At 42.7% G+C, this 15,248-nt stretch overlaps 1 protein-coding gene across 3 annotated transcripts in view; it reads right to left on the reverse strand.

Annotated features, from left to right (window-relative positions):
- Positions 1-14,522, reverse strand: part of LOC128735058 (uncharacterized) — a 156,371-nt gene extending 141,849 nt beyond the window's left edge. For all 3 annotated transcript variants that reach the window (XM_053829528.1, XM_053829527.1, XM_053829529.1), the window contains exon 1: positions 12,960-14,522. In XM_053829528.1, coding sequence (XP_053685503.1) covers positions 12,960-12,974 — 15 coding nt within the window. In that variant the 5' untranslated portion in view covers positions 12,975-14,522. The remainder of the gene's footprint in view (positions 1-12,959) is intronic.
- Positions 14,523-15,248: the final 726 nt, after the last annotated feature.

Here is a 15,248-nt window from a genome sequence, read left to right on the forward strand (position 1 = left end):
ATGGCGTTGGCAATTTGCTGCAAGTTACTCGTCCACTCTTTATGTTCCTTGTGGATCGTCGCGCGAATCGCCGTAGTGATAACACGGTTTACCCGCTCGGTGTCATTGACCTGCGGATGATAGTTCGGGGTTCTCCAGTGGGTCACATTGTATTTTGCCAACAGACTCTGAAATAGCGCGGATGTGAACTGCGTTCCGTTGTCTGACAGGATTACTTCTGGGACACCGAATAGCAAGAAAATTATATTTTCGACGAACTGAACTAGCGTTTCTGCGGTTGCTTGTCGGAAAGGCTGTACTAGGACGAATTTGCTGAATAAATCTGTCACTACCAGCAGGCATGTACTGCGTCCTTTGCCCGATACCGGAAGTGGGCCGACGTAATCCATCGCTAAAAACTGCCACGGATATTGGGCCAGCTTTTTCTGCTCCGCCATGGGTGGGGTTGTATTCTGATTCGTTGCTTTGCTTGTCTGGCATTGCAAGCAAGTTTGGCATTGTTTTTTCACTTCGGTGTTCATCCTTGGCCAGAAATATCGCTCCTTTACTGCTGCTAACGTCTTCTCAAAGCCAAGATGTGCCTGTCCATGGATTTTGGTGATGATTTCTTTACGCTCTGATCTCGGTGGATAACGCTTCCACTGAAATCGTGCATCTTCAACCTTTCCACCCCCTTTCACATACTTTAGTATCTGGCCATCAACTATACGAAAGTCAGGATAGTTTGCTGCATCTCTTTGAATATTTTCGATTAGATCTTGGTGTTCTAGGTCGACGGTTGTTGCGAGAATTGTTTCCACGAACCTCGATAGACAATCGGCGAGTATGTTATTTTTACCCTTTCTATACTCAAGCTCGATGTCATACGATTGTATTTTTAATGCCCATCTCAACAACTTCGAATTTCCCGATTCCACCCCAATCGTGAATAGCCATAGTAAACTACGCGCGTCCGTTATTACTTTGAAGCGAGATCCTTCCACATAATGGCGAAAGTGTTCAATCGCTAGCAAAACCCCCAAACATTCTTTTTCTACGCTGGCATATTTCCGCTGTGTGCTGCTTAACTTCTTGCTGAAATATGCAATTACTTTGGTCTGCCCTTCGATCTGCTGCGTCAAAGCGGCGCCGACTGCGTTATCCGACGCATCGGATTCAACCGCAAACGGCTGGCTGAAATCCGGATTACCGAGAATCGGTGCAGACACCAATGCTGCCTTAAGTTCACCCAACGATGATTCTGCTGCCTCTGTCCACACAAACTTCTTTACTTTCGTCTTCTTCAGCAAATCAGAGATTGGTGCCACGATCCGACTGTAGTCGCGAATAAACTTTTGGTAGAACCCTGCTAGACCCAGTAATCGCCTTATGTCCTTTACGCTCTTTGGTCTAGCATAGTCCAGAATTGGCGAGATTCGGGAATTGTCTATGGATACTCCACTTTCGGTTAGCAAATAACCCAGGTATGTCACTTGCTTCCGACAAAACCGACTTTTATCCAATGAAATTGTCAGGTCTGCCTTAGCTAAGCGTTCTGCCACCACTTTTAATAGACGCACATGCTCATCGAACGTTTTTGTCGCTATCACGATGTCGTCCAGGTAGACGAAAACATTCGGTTCTAAGTCGAAACCGATGACACGATCCATCAGCCGACACATCGTAAACGGAGCGTTTGTCAATCCGAATGGACAAACTTTAAAACGGAACAACCCCTGTGGTGTTCGGAACGCTGTGTAATCTCGTGATTCCTCTTTTAGAGGAATCTGAAAATAAGCGTCCTTTAAGTCTACCACCGAGTAGTACTTTGCCTTTCCCAACCGATGAAAGATCTCCCCCATATTGCGCATTGGATATGAGTCCTTCTTTGTCCAGGCATTTATCTTACGAGAGTCTAAGCAAACTCGTAGTTTACCATTCGCTTTCCGAACTGGTACTAGAGCGCTAGCCCACTCACTAGAGCACTCCTCGATAGCATCCAACTGTTTATACCGTTCAATTTCCGCTTCCATCTCCGCTTGTATGGCCGGTGAACACCGGTACCATGGTTGTCGTCTAGGTTTAGCTTCCTCACTCAATATGATTTCGTGCTGCAACAGTGATGTTCTTCCTAGACGGGATTCCGTTGTGCAAGGAAACTGTCTTATTGCTTCGACCAATTCCTTCCGCTCCTTCTTCGACAATTCGTGTTCCGTTTCTACAGTTTCTGGCGACGTTTTGGACGGCTCTGGCAACTCCAGTGCCGGTATATCAAGCGTTGCATCTGGTTCCATTTGCTTTAGTACTGGCAGAGTTTCTACTGGCATTAAGGTGAATTCGATGGTATCTACCTTGCTTTCCGTCCATTCCGTTCCAACGGTGGCTACTCTCTCAAATCCCCTAGTGCTCTTAATCATCGGCTCTATCCCAAATGATTTCCAAAAATTGTACCCCAGTATCAAATCGCGACATATTTGAGGTACCACAAGTGTAGGAATTACTCTCGTAAGTCCTCTAAATTCCATCGGTAGCTGCACATATCCCAAACACTCGTGCACTGTTTTATCCGCCGTTACAATCTTCAATGGACTTCGCTGCATCTCCAGGCCATTCCTCTCCGCAATATCTACCATGCTTGTTATGCTTACGCTAGCTCCAGAATCCAACAAGGCATCGTGTTCTTCATTAAATATTTTCACGGTCACATGTGGGCAACTCTCGGTGTAAATTTTCACTTCGCAAACATTTTGAAAAGGATCTTCGTACGGACTACAACTGGGAACCTTACACGCCGAAGGAATGCTGGAGTTCCCTATAGTGCATTCCTTTCGCAGTTTCCCGACGGATTGTCCATTGAACGATGGTTCCTGTTCGGGTGGTTTTCGCACGTCCATGCAGTTTTGTTGGGGTTGCCACACAAATAGCAAAATATCCGTTTTTCCTCCCTGCAGTTCCTCCAAACATGTCCCGTCTTTTTGCAATTCCAACAGACTTGGCTATTCCCAGCTACCGGAGTAGGTTGTTGACTTCGAACTGCTGGTTGCCCCGATGTCGTGTGCCGTCGGTCTTTATTGGGACGTTTGTCTAAAACATTGACCTCTTCTGCCTCCGAATACGAGTCTTCCGTTTCCTCCTCTGCCTCTACATTGCGTACCGCGTACGATTGCCGAGGCGGTCCCTCTCGCGATTGCCGAATCGACGAATCGTGTGCATCGATTCTATAGGCATAGAACTCTAGCTTGCGGAGATCTTTTACTGTCTTACAAGCTAACTTGGAACGGTAGTGAGGGCGCATGTTATCCCAAATTACCTCAAAAATCCTTTGGTGGTCTAACGGCGTCGTGAGCAGTTTGTTGAGTCGCTCAATCTCCATCTTATATGCAAGGAATGTTTCCCCTCTGTTTTGTTTCCGGTCATAAATCTTCTGTCGATTTCCCTGGTCTTTATTGGGGTTTCCGTACATGTATCTGATTCGCTCCTCGAAGTCTTGCCAGTCTAGAAACTCATCTGCGTAGCACAAATACCATTCATAGGCATCGCCTCTCAGTATGGTGTGTACTCTCTGCAACAGCGTATCCTCATAAATCCTATCCATTCTTGCCAAATGACTAACTTTTTGCAAAAAATCCTCTAACGACCGCTGTCGTGTGTCTCCACTGAAAGTGAGATGCCATTTCTCCATCCTCCTATCCGCGTTCTGAATTTCCCTGTCGTCGATTTCTCGCTGCGAAGAATGTCCCGATCTGCCGTATTCAGGATTGTCCCTCCTACGTCTGTCGTGATTTTGTCTTCCACTCCTGCGATGGTTTCGGTTACCATGTCGATGTTCGTGATGATCTTCGTAATCATCCGACTCCTCTCGATCGTCCCGGTTCCACAGCGCTCGTCGGGTGCGACCTTGAATTTGTACCTCTTCACGATAGTTACGATTTCCCTGTTGCTGATTCCTATTCTGCTCTCGTCGGTCCCATCGCTGGTTGTCCTCTCGATTGCAGTCTACATTGCCTCGTGGAATGTTCCTCTCCTGCCGTACCTGCCCTTTCCGACTGCTGAAACGAGTATCTAAAATGCTTTGCTTGCTATCCCAGGCACTATCGCTGTCCGATTCTTCAGAGTCTGTAGCTGCACCCGCGGTCTGGGGACCTCTCCGTCTATCCCTACATTTGTCATTCGCTGATTCACGCGCTGATAGCCTTGCCTCTTGCAACTGTCTCTCCACCAACGCTAACTTCTCCTTTAGCTGTTGCATCTCCTGGGCTGTATCTTTACGGCTCTGTGGTGAATTTTTAGAGATTGTTCCAGTCGGTTTGTCGACTCCTCCCGTCGCTTCGTTTTGCTCACTCTGTTCGTCCCTCTTTTGCTCTAATATTGGTTGCTGATTGTCGTCAACTTTCTCCCCACAGTCCTCTTTTCTCGGCATGAACTTACTCAACACACTTCTAATTTCATTTCCTAATTCTTTACGCATTTGTTCCGATGCGCGATCGTTAGCCAAGCTTCGCGCGACCCTCAAAGAATAGTGTTTTAATCGAGAAACGCAACGGTCAGTATCTTTACCCCTCTCTAGCTTTCCCATTAACTCAGTGATTATGCCCGCCACACGATCGTATTCCTGATCGATAGTATATATAGATTGGTATTCACGGTTTTCCCTAACATCTTCTGAAAATAATTTTCTTAACAAACGATGTTTTGCATCTACATCAGCATTGATTTCATCCGCCTTACCACGAATTATTATCTCGTAATCAACTTCTTCGTTAGTCAAATGATCTACACGCGGAAATTTTGAAGCCATCTCTTTAACGTATATTATTTCTACTTAACGATTGACTATAATAACCTAATTATCCGAAATATAGATTAAACAACAGGCTAGAACCTCATCAACAACGATACTTCAACAATAACTTCAATATTTCATCAGCATAAATTCTCCATCAATATCGCAACATAAACTACAATATTCCTGTTATTTTATAACTGCATTAAACTCGAAAACAGCATAAACCTAGATTTATTTAAGCAAACGAATAATATAATTTGTTACCCAAAACAATATCTTTATATTATTTCCGAAATCCCAACACATCAATATTCATCATCAAAATGTAGCATAAACTTGAGAATATAGTATCACTTCATTAAGCATAACGTAATAGCAGCATTAATCGTCATAAACGTATTCAACATCAACCATCACTAACACGTGAATTTCTGCAGTTGGGCGCCAAAATATGGCCGAACTATAACCAACATACAGCATCCACTCTAAATAACTTCGTATCTATCCGTCGCCAAAATGTGGCCGAACAACATTTAACATCAGTATCTACAACATAAGTCCGTACTTTCCGTTGGGCGCCAAAATGTGGCCGAACTAAATCCAACGTACGGAATCTACAGCATAAAATGGGTTTGTACTGTCGTTGGGCGCCAAAATGTAGCCGGCCCTGGCCGATCCCTATTCAGCGTGCAGCTTAAGCGCCACTCCGTAAGGGAGACTGCACGCCACGTTGTGTTTGCCCGGTGAGACTCCCCTTAGGGTCAGTCAAAGATTGTTCAATCGAAAGGAATCAGGATCGAACCAGATAGGCTTACCGAAATTAAGTCACCAAAAACGGGTACACTACCCTTTTATCAACTAACAGCAATCTTCAACACCGAACTACACGAAACGAAAGCTCGCGGTAAGAAACACCAAAAGTTCAAAAGTTCTCATCACTGGCAATGTCGCTATTTGCCACCAGACGGCGAAAGCATCTCAAAAATGTTTTGCCGTTCATTCAAACTTTGACGGCCGAAATAAACTCAAACTAAACGAAAACGAAATGACGTGAACACATTAGACCGTAACTAACTTCACTGCAAGAACAACACGTTGTTTGACTATCCTAAGAAAACATTTTATTAATTACGGAAAACGGTTTGTATTTCAAATTATTTGCTTTAATGCATGCATGCTTTAACGTGTGTATGGTCTATTCATATTCGTGTATCTTATCTTCTAGGCCTAACTTCTATCATTGTGTGCGTTTTTCTCTCCCTATCTTGTGCTCATCGACCCATGTGCTTTTCACTCCAAATTCCGATCTGCTGCTTCAGTAATTCTGCAGTGACGTCACTATTAATTTTCGTACGGTGTCTAGACAATTCTGGTTGGGGCGGCGTTCATGATTTCGGTAACGCGTGCACGCGGTTACATGCCGACCCCAACCTCAAACTATATCAATGAAAACTCGTGATCACGGTATAACGGAACGGACTAACCTCGTGAACTCACGGTTATCGCGCTATGGCGTACTTCTAGGACGCGCCCTTTAAACAATGAATGAATAGATACGACTCACCAGAAGCTGTGTGCTGTTGCTGCTGGTGGTGGCTTACGTAGCGTCGGCTGCTGCTAGGCGATCGCTACCGTCGGCTGCTGTGCGATCACATGCGGTACGGTAGAAAATCTACGATGCGATGCTAGATGACTTCACCGGCGGGAACTAAATTCGATGGTGGATGATTTTACAGATGGAATTAAACTGCTTAGTGCCGCTTTCCGGGATTACTCGACCGGAAACGGCCACTAGCCTCACCGGAGGACTCCGATCCGTCCGATGCTTCAGAATGTGGATGTTGGGCGATCCACGTGTCGACCGGCAGAATAGCGTGCGCCGGGAGAATTCGTCCGAATGGTGTCGATGCGTCTTTCGCTGTCCTTTTCTCCTCTCGTTCGTTGTGCTGTAATGAAATCGTAGCCGTGCGGCTATTGTCCAAGGGTCATTAGCACATGTTCGGGTCAACGACACTGTGAGCACGTTTTACCTTCTAACTTTTGGCGCACTCCAAATTTCCGCACACTACAATTACGCAAATTTAGCACTGCCCTATTCAACGAAACATTCAAATAAAATTAGCACAATTCTAAAGTAATCACGTCACTGTACATACTTATTAAATTCGAAGGAAAAAGCGCGGACAACAGACTACTGGGACACTTCTGAAATGCTTTACGGTCTAGGACGAAATGAACGATCATTTTGATCCTCAGATAAGGGAAGGTGACTTCATTTCCCGCTAACTTCGTTGGGTCCATTCGGGAATCTACGATCCTGCTAGCTGTTTCATTTCGGCAACTCAACTTGGCTCTATCTGATTCTCTCCAACCTTTCTACGAAGCATCTTTCGTTGCTTCCCCTTCAGTTCTGTCTCAACGGAATTTACGAGTAGCTGCACGGGAGAGAAATTTTGGGGGTTTCGCCATTAGGCCGAAAACCGGTTCTACATTTTAGCGCAACGAATTTGTAGAACTATCTGAATAACTACGAATAATTATTACTATATATAATTATTCGTATAACATAAATGAAGACTTTGATTACATTTAATTTAATTTAACTTTTGAAGTGCTACATTAAATTATGCATAACAAATGATACTGCTACATTAGGTCAAAAGATAAGGACATTTATGCCATTTATATCAAAAGAGGAGGACATTATGAACCACCGTCCACGTATTTTCAAAGCCACCATTGCATTCAATGATGAATTGAATCTCAATATTTCGCTCTTCTCTTTTAAGCATTCACTTCAACAATGGAACTCACGAATTCTTATAAACATACATATACCAGAAATGCAGTTCACATTAGTCTTTGATGTAATGATCTGACAAAGTCCTACGTCACCCTTTCGTGCAACCCTTAGGGCTGTATACCTTGCAGTTTTTTCTTTTTTATTTACTTGTATGTGACTATACACGGTCATGATGTAAACTATTTTGGAAAGCTACCATTCTTCGTATCGGACACTTCCTACCTCCCAAAATAGTTTACGCCATGACCGCGAATAATCATATACATACATGTAAATAAAAAAGAAAATAAAGGCAAGTTGCCTAGCGTCCATTATGTCTAAGGTGTAACGTCCATTATGTCTGTGGTATTTATGCCTAACGTCCCTTATGCCTAACGCCCGTATGCCTATTGCGGTATACCCGGTTAGTTCAGTGTCTTGTCCCTGCTCTGGACAGCTTAACAGCCTAAGTTCGAAAACGAAGAATTGGAGGAATTACCCGATGAAGACCCGAGTCAAATGCAAGAGAAGCTAGCTGAATTATTGAGCGTGACACAACAAGAAAAACTGATATTTGTATCACGCCCCATAATTCAGCTAGCAATTGGCATCTATAGGAATTCAAAAGTAAGGAAATTGCATGGAGATTAATCACTTGCCAGTAGTTGATACAAATGCCACTAAGAAGGAGTTTTGTCATTAGGTTGTGACTAGAAATTGATATTCTAAGACAGTTTCGAGAAGAAAAAATACTACGCTATTCCCGGTCAATCATCGCGTTCGACCTCAGCATCAACACCAAAACCGAATATTCGCAAGTCGGATGTTATGCTATTATATTTTGTGGGACCAAAAGAGTGCTATTTATTATAAGCTGCTAAAACCTAGTGATTCTATTACGGAGGATTAGTATAGGCTGCAGTTGTTTCGTTTAAGCAGAGAATAGGTGAAAACCAGCCAGAATACGCGAAAAGACACAGTAAAATAGTTCTGTTACATGACAATGCTCGACCTCATGTCACAAAAGTTATCAAAAAGTATTTAGAAACACTCAAGCGGAATATTTTACCGCATTCACCATATTCTCTAGATCCAGATCCGTATACATTGGGTCTGGGCCTTGACAGGCTTAACTATAATGTGTTTGTTTTGCCTCCGACGGAGGCTATTCCATGCTATTATTTTTTATTGTAAGAATATTGAATAAATTGATGCATGACCAGAGATTCAGAGATAGCACCAATTAAAATTTGTTTCTGTAATTTAATCATTTGTCGATATCAGAAAACCTGATTATTTATTTCTGATACTAATCGATTTCCATGAGCGGAGATATTACTCTCGAAACGATATTTTTTCGGGTAATTCTTGTCTGGAATAAACGAGAAAGATTCTTACTTCGAACGATTAAATAATATAAATTATTACACGAGTAAAATATAAATGCAACAAAACAAAACCGATGTTCCGATCATGATTCTATCAATTTTTTTGAGGGAGGAGGAGATATCCGAGCCTTATTGCCACGCTGTGCAACAGATTTCTCTTTAAACATCGAAAAAAAACGAAGCAACAGTATTGTGCCAAAACAAAGCAACCTCAGCCCATCTGTCAAAGTCAGCATGCTATGGCAAGTATTGCGTGAATGGTTCTGTTTTTTGGGTTGATCCTTTCCTCTTTTAGAGATATTCAATTATTAAGGAGGGACCTGTAGCGCTGCTGATGAATTGAACTTGAATAAGCGGATCCTTCTACCTGTCCTGTTGCATTTTGTTCTTTTGTTGTAGTAACATAACATATAAATGCTGGGTTTTTCTGATACGCAGGTACACGGTGATGTTTTTCTCTTATTATCCTTAGTTTATGATCAATCAAACGTTTTTTGTTTTCTTTTGCATGATTCGTCAGAGAGCAACCGGCTGACGGTATTCAAACACCATTAAAACTGATGTTTTATTCCAAAGTCTTAGTTTGATGCAATCAACAACATTATTTAGTGTACATACTGGAATTGCCATTAAGGAAATATAACATAACTTGTAGTATAACACAGCTGAAAACGTCAATGAATGACTTAATATTTACAGTGCAATTTTACTGCGCTCTTTGTACGCGTTGATAAACTTGGAGATTGGTTTACATTAACCGAATTTCTATTATAGACAAACAGCAAATCCGGTTTCCTCCTATAATAACCATACTTGAGCGCCAGCTAACGAGATAAACATATCATGTAACAATTACAGTGTTGCCGACTTGCGGAATCAAAATATAGACAATCCAACTGCTAGAAAACGTAAGTAGGTAATCAGTGAAATTGTAGCATAAATAAAGTGACTGATCAAAATTAGAAAAAAAAATGGTGGCTTTCTCGAGTAATGATTTACGTTTTATTGCACATTATTAGCGGTTTTTATGGTTAATTTTACAAAACTGCTAATAAAACTAAGAGCTCTAGCATTCCGGTCACTGCCATATTGCTGCTTTCTATCTGAGCGTGCGGCCCACGACGCTTGATGGTGATTTCGAAGCAATTTTTTTTTCAGACAAACCTAGAACTAATTTCCACAATTTACAAATTGTTGCCGTAACCTTACAACTGAGAGTGACATTAAGTTTAGCCTGGTTTATTGGTCTCCGTTGAAAGTGGTAATAATTTTGATTCCACTTTTCATTAATTTGCTTGTAACTAGCTTGGCACGATTTGTCGTTGTCGCTATACTAGGGCCGTAACAGTGAGTGGTTTCACGCAATTAAGCGCAATTTTTCACTGAGGGAGATTGTCCGATCGCAACTGAAAGTAAAACTATTCTTGCCAACAAGCGTGACTTATCCTTACATTGCGCAGCAAAAATTTTATAAAAATACTCTGAGCGAAACAAAAAATTACGCTTTTTAAGCTTTTCGAAATATTATTCTAGTTGTTTTGCAAAGTACAAACATTTAATCCTAATATATCATAAAAATAGTGCGAAATAAAAATGGCACCACCTGAAAAAAATTACCTTGCATCTGACAGCTCTTTGTTTTGGTTTTCACAACAATAGAACTTTAGTCGAAGTGTGTTTACTTGAGAGTGAGATCGTGGTTTTCCAGTGCAATTTAGCATCTTACGTTTGAGGAAAAGATTAAAATCAAGGCCTACTGTGATGCAGGCTTCTCTAACAAAAAAATCGGACGGAAATACATCAAGCACACACAGTTGTTGGAGGCTGTCTAAAAAATTATGATAAACTTAGCCGTATCGGCAAACGTGAAAAGAAAGCAAGTTCTCCCCAAGGGATAAATTGAGAATTCAAAGAATTGCCGTGAACCAGAAAAGCACGGTATTACAAGTTTATACAGAACTGGAACTTCCAGTCACCATACGTCCATTGCAACTAGTTCTTTCAAGCAACGAGAACTTGGAGTGGCGTAAACAACTTGGAAAATCCAAGTTGACGGAACCGCACAAGCAGTGGATCACTTTGAATTCGGCAGAAAAGTACATCCCCTGAACCGACGAAAGAAAGAATGTTATTTTTTCAGGTGAAAAAAAGTTCAGCCTTGATGGACCAGATCGTTGACGGTTGTATTGGCCAAATATACGCAAAGTTTCCGGAAGTTACGATGAGCAGGAACTTTAGCGAAGGTAAAATTTGAGTTTTAATGCACTCTTATTGCGGTTTTTATAACCGATCTTGGTCACCAGAACCGTCACAAGTGTGTAATAAAACCAGCATTGTTACCTGGGGTGTGATGGGGAGATTTTTCCTTTCGACGAAAGTTTTCTTTAGCATTGATTGAACTCGGCGAGGCATTGATGGATCCAGACCTTATTTTCCAGCAAGATAATGCTGCAATCCACAACGAAAAAGTGACAAAACAGTAGTTTGCTGATAAAGAAATCGAAGTTCTCGAGTGTCCAGCCAGTACTCTGAATCGGCATCTGGGCGAGAACCTCTGTGGTTCATCCTTGAATGTTTTTACGAATACAGCAAGCAGTTTGACAAGGTAAACCAGCTAAATAGTCGGATTCATGAGTTGGGAGGAGATCTCGAGGGAAACCCTTGAAACGAGATTTTACCCAGAGGCCCGGAGGCCCAGAACTTTACTTATTTTCTTATAAATCATAACTTTTATACCACTGAACCGATTTCCATGATATTCAGCAACTTTGGCTCGAGCAGCATGTTCCTCACTGGGACTGGGACTGGGACTGGGACTGGGACTGGGACTGGGACTGGGACTGGGACTGGGACTGGGACTGGGACTGGGACTGGGACTGGGACTGGGACTGGGACTGGGACTGGGACTGGGACTGGGACTGGGACTGGGACTGGGACTGGGACTGGGACTGGGACTGGGACTGGGACTGGGACTGGGACTGGGACTGGGACTGGGACTGGGACTGGGACTGGGACTGGGACTGGGACTGGGACTGGGACTGGGACTGGGACTGGGACTGGGACTGGGACTGGGACTGGGACTGGGACTGGGACTGGGACTGGGACTGGGACTGGGACTGGGACTGGGACTGGGACTGGGACTGGGATTGGGACTGGGACTGGGACTGGGACTGGGACTGGGACCGAGACCGAGACCGGGATACCCAAGCAAAAACATAAGTTTTGTTATACACTTATAAGGGTTCTAATGACCAAAATTTGGTCACAAAAACCGCAATAAGAGTGCAATAAAACTCAAATTGGTACTTGACTGAACCGGGACTGGATCCAAACGTCTACTAACAAAAATAAAAAAGAATTTGCTTTCAATCTTGGTGCGAAATCAGATAAAAATTGTGTGCGAATCAATATAACACACTGCTTGAAGCAAGGTACGAACTGTTATGTGGTTACAGCTGCAATAAAATAAACATAAAATTTAAAATATAATCAAACAAATCTAGATTAATTGCTAGAGTTTACCACTTGAATAGACCACTCAGCCCATAAATGTAATATAAATCATCAGCCTTCAGTGCAAATAATTCCACATTTATTTTAGCTTTAGATTTCACCATACGATGAAAGAGTTACGTTTTTTGCGGTTTTTTATTATCAATGTTATACAAAAGATTTTCCGTTTCGAACTCAAACTAGTCGAGTACTATTGGAATGCATTTCAATGAAGCACACATTCTACAATTCAATTAAATTTAATCATACGATACGGCGTTTGAGACTATCTAGTAAAAAACGGGTATAGAATGTTAACACGGTTTGAATGGAAAACAGATTGCTTAACTATAAATTAGAATTTTTTTCTAACGATGAAGTTGAGAGATGGAGAATGAATGCATTTCAAAACTTATACATCGTTTAATTAAATTACATCTTTCAGTTCTGAACCTTCACTGAAATTGGAAAAATTCCCATACCGATCTAATGCCATAGCACTAGAATGAAGTAATTTACTGCCATACCATACCTGAACTAAATACATGTTGATTCACCAACGAGTTGAAATTGCACCGCTATAACTTCGATGTTGCCTCCTCGCTCGTCTACTCGTCCTCCTCCGGTATAGCAGGTGGCGTCCAAATAGTCTAGGCTGCTTGCAGTACCGCAATCGGTTCCTCTAGGGAACCTTTAGGCTGCTACTGGTTCCAGCGATCACAACGATTATTTACCACCCCTCAGCATCTGAATCCTCGCTGTTCTTCGTTCGTCGAACTTAACCACTGGTTCACGTGATTTTTCGTTTGGCTATTGAAAGGCACTCTAACTGACTGTTGGTGGCGTTCCACGGATACCCTTACCGGTGGTCGGTCCTCGGAGAGTCAAAGTTTGTTACAAAATCAATTTAGCGAAACGGCCAACTTAATTTATTTGTCACATGATTATCGTACCTTCCGCTCACGGAACAAACTCGTAAAGTAAGGCTGTTTACCGATCGTCGACTCGACAACCAAAACACTTTCCACCAATTTTGAAAGCACCCTTCGTCTTCTTCACCACACGTCTGCTCGGTTGATTCCACTGATTTGTAAAGGTAATAGCTTCGACAAGGTTCGATTTCCACTCGTGTTTAATTATTTATTCATTCAAAACGAACGAGCCACCACCATCAGGGTAGGTTGACACACGCTTGTAAAACCGAAAACCCCTTTTCGTGAAAGTTGCGATCGATCGGTGGCGACGTGCGTCGCAGTTGTAAATTCATTCACTGGATGGCGTGCCGAAATTCCGAAAACATTCACAGCTCACGTTCCACCGTTCGAATGGCTTGACTTATCGAATAGGCACTTTATTTCATCGCTCGGTGGCCACTCGGTACGACTCCTGGAGCTCGAGTTACACGCACAATCTTCACCGTTCGGCACTCGACGTGGCTCGATGGGCACTTGGGATCACTTCCCGCCTTTTACGTCTCGGACACGTTACACATTGACTGGCTTCGACGGCGCTGTCAAAATTTGTACACAACCGAAACACGCACAGCTGAACACATCCGAATCCGGTCTGCCGTTAGCGCCCAAACAGTAACCACTTGACCAGCTGCTGCTGTTGCTGCCTCTTCTCCAATCTTCAACGGCTTTTTCCGTTCTTCCTCGTCACCGCTACCGTAGTGTAGATCCGTACCGGCACGGCTTTTCAACAGTGGCTGCTCTGGGGCAACCAGTAGGTCATCAAATTCACCATAATAACTAGTTTGGCGCAACATGTGCGTGTTTGTGTGTTAAAATTTGAAATTTAGAAGCACAATCCCCATGAGTCAGGTGTTTTTAACCATTTCTGTATTTTCCTATCCACACCGAGGAGGTACACCCATAATAATGAGTAGGATAATTGGCCGACGCGCAAACTTCCTAGTCACTGCCACTAATAAGCTCTCCGAAAAAAAACCCTTTTAGCAGGGTTGTTGATTTGTTTCCCGCTAATAGCCGGTGATAGTCCTTCGAACTTCCCACCAATACCGCACACACTCTGTTTATGTTGATATGAAATCAAAAACATAAAAGCTCACTTCACTCGAAACGTGACCGTTCTCGAAGAGAGTCAACGGTTTAATGTAAACTATCGCTGGCGCACGACACACGCTTTCCGCCTAAGTCTGGAAGAAGTTCACTACTACTCACAACTCGGTAACTCACAACTCACAAGGGTTCATTCAAGTTGTGTTTTCCGTTTTTCATTTGCTCACAGCGGAACAGGTTCGTCTGACGCATGAGTGCCGCTGTGCACAAACCGAAACATGAATGAATGCACAAGAGGCGAGAAGCAACCCACTCTCTGGCTGATCTGTTTGTGGTAGCAAAAGCAATAAAGTGCTGAAAGAGAGACCACGCGGCTCAAAATGTTTTGGTTTATGAGTGTCTTCTATATCAGCACTTTGCCGTCGAGAGTGGTTAGCTTATTAACACCCGTTGATGATTGGCACAGGTTTAGCGCGCATGGTCTTAGACCAGGCAAACCAGGCAGCAAATGGCAAGATGTAGTGAAAAAAACGCGAATGAAAATGAGTATACGATGAATGCAGACAAAAATAATCAAAAATAAAAACAAAAACAGTTTAAAAAGAAAAGATAATAGATGAATTGTTTGATTGCTAATGATGAAGCGGTGTTGTTGGACAAAACATCATTATTACCGTGTTGATTGATATGAGAATTGACATACTCAACAAGGAAATGGTGATTTTAGAAGCCGAGAATGTGCTAAATTTGAAACTATGTGTCATTTGCACGTCATAGGCATAGCTCGTACTCAAGCGCTA

This window comes from Sabethes cyaneus, chromosome 2 (genome assembly GCF_943734655.1).
Source record: "Sabethes cyaneus chromosome 2, idSabCyanKW18_F2, whole genome shotgun sequence".
In the NCBI taxonomy this organism is placed as follows: Eukaryota; Metazoa; Arthropoda; class Insecta; order Diptera; family Culicidae; genus Sabethes; species Sabethes cyaneus.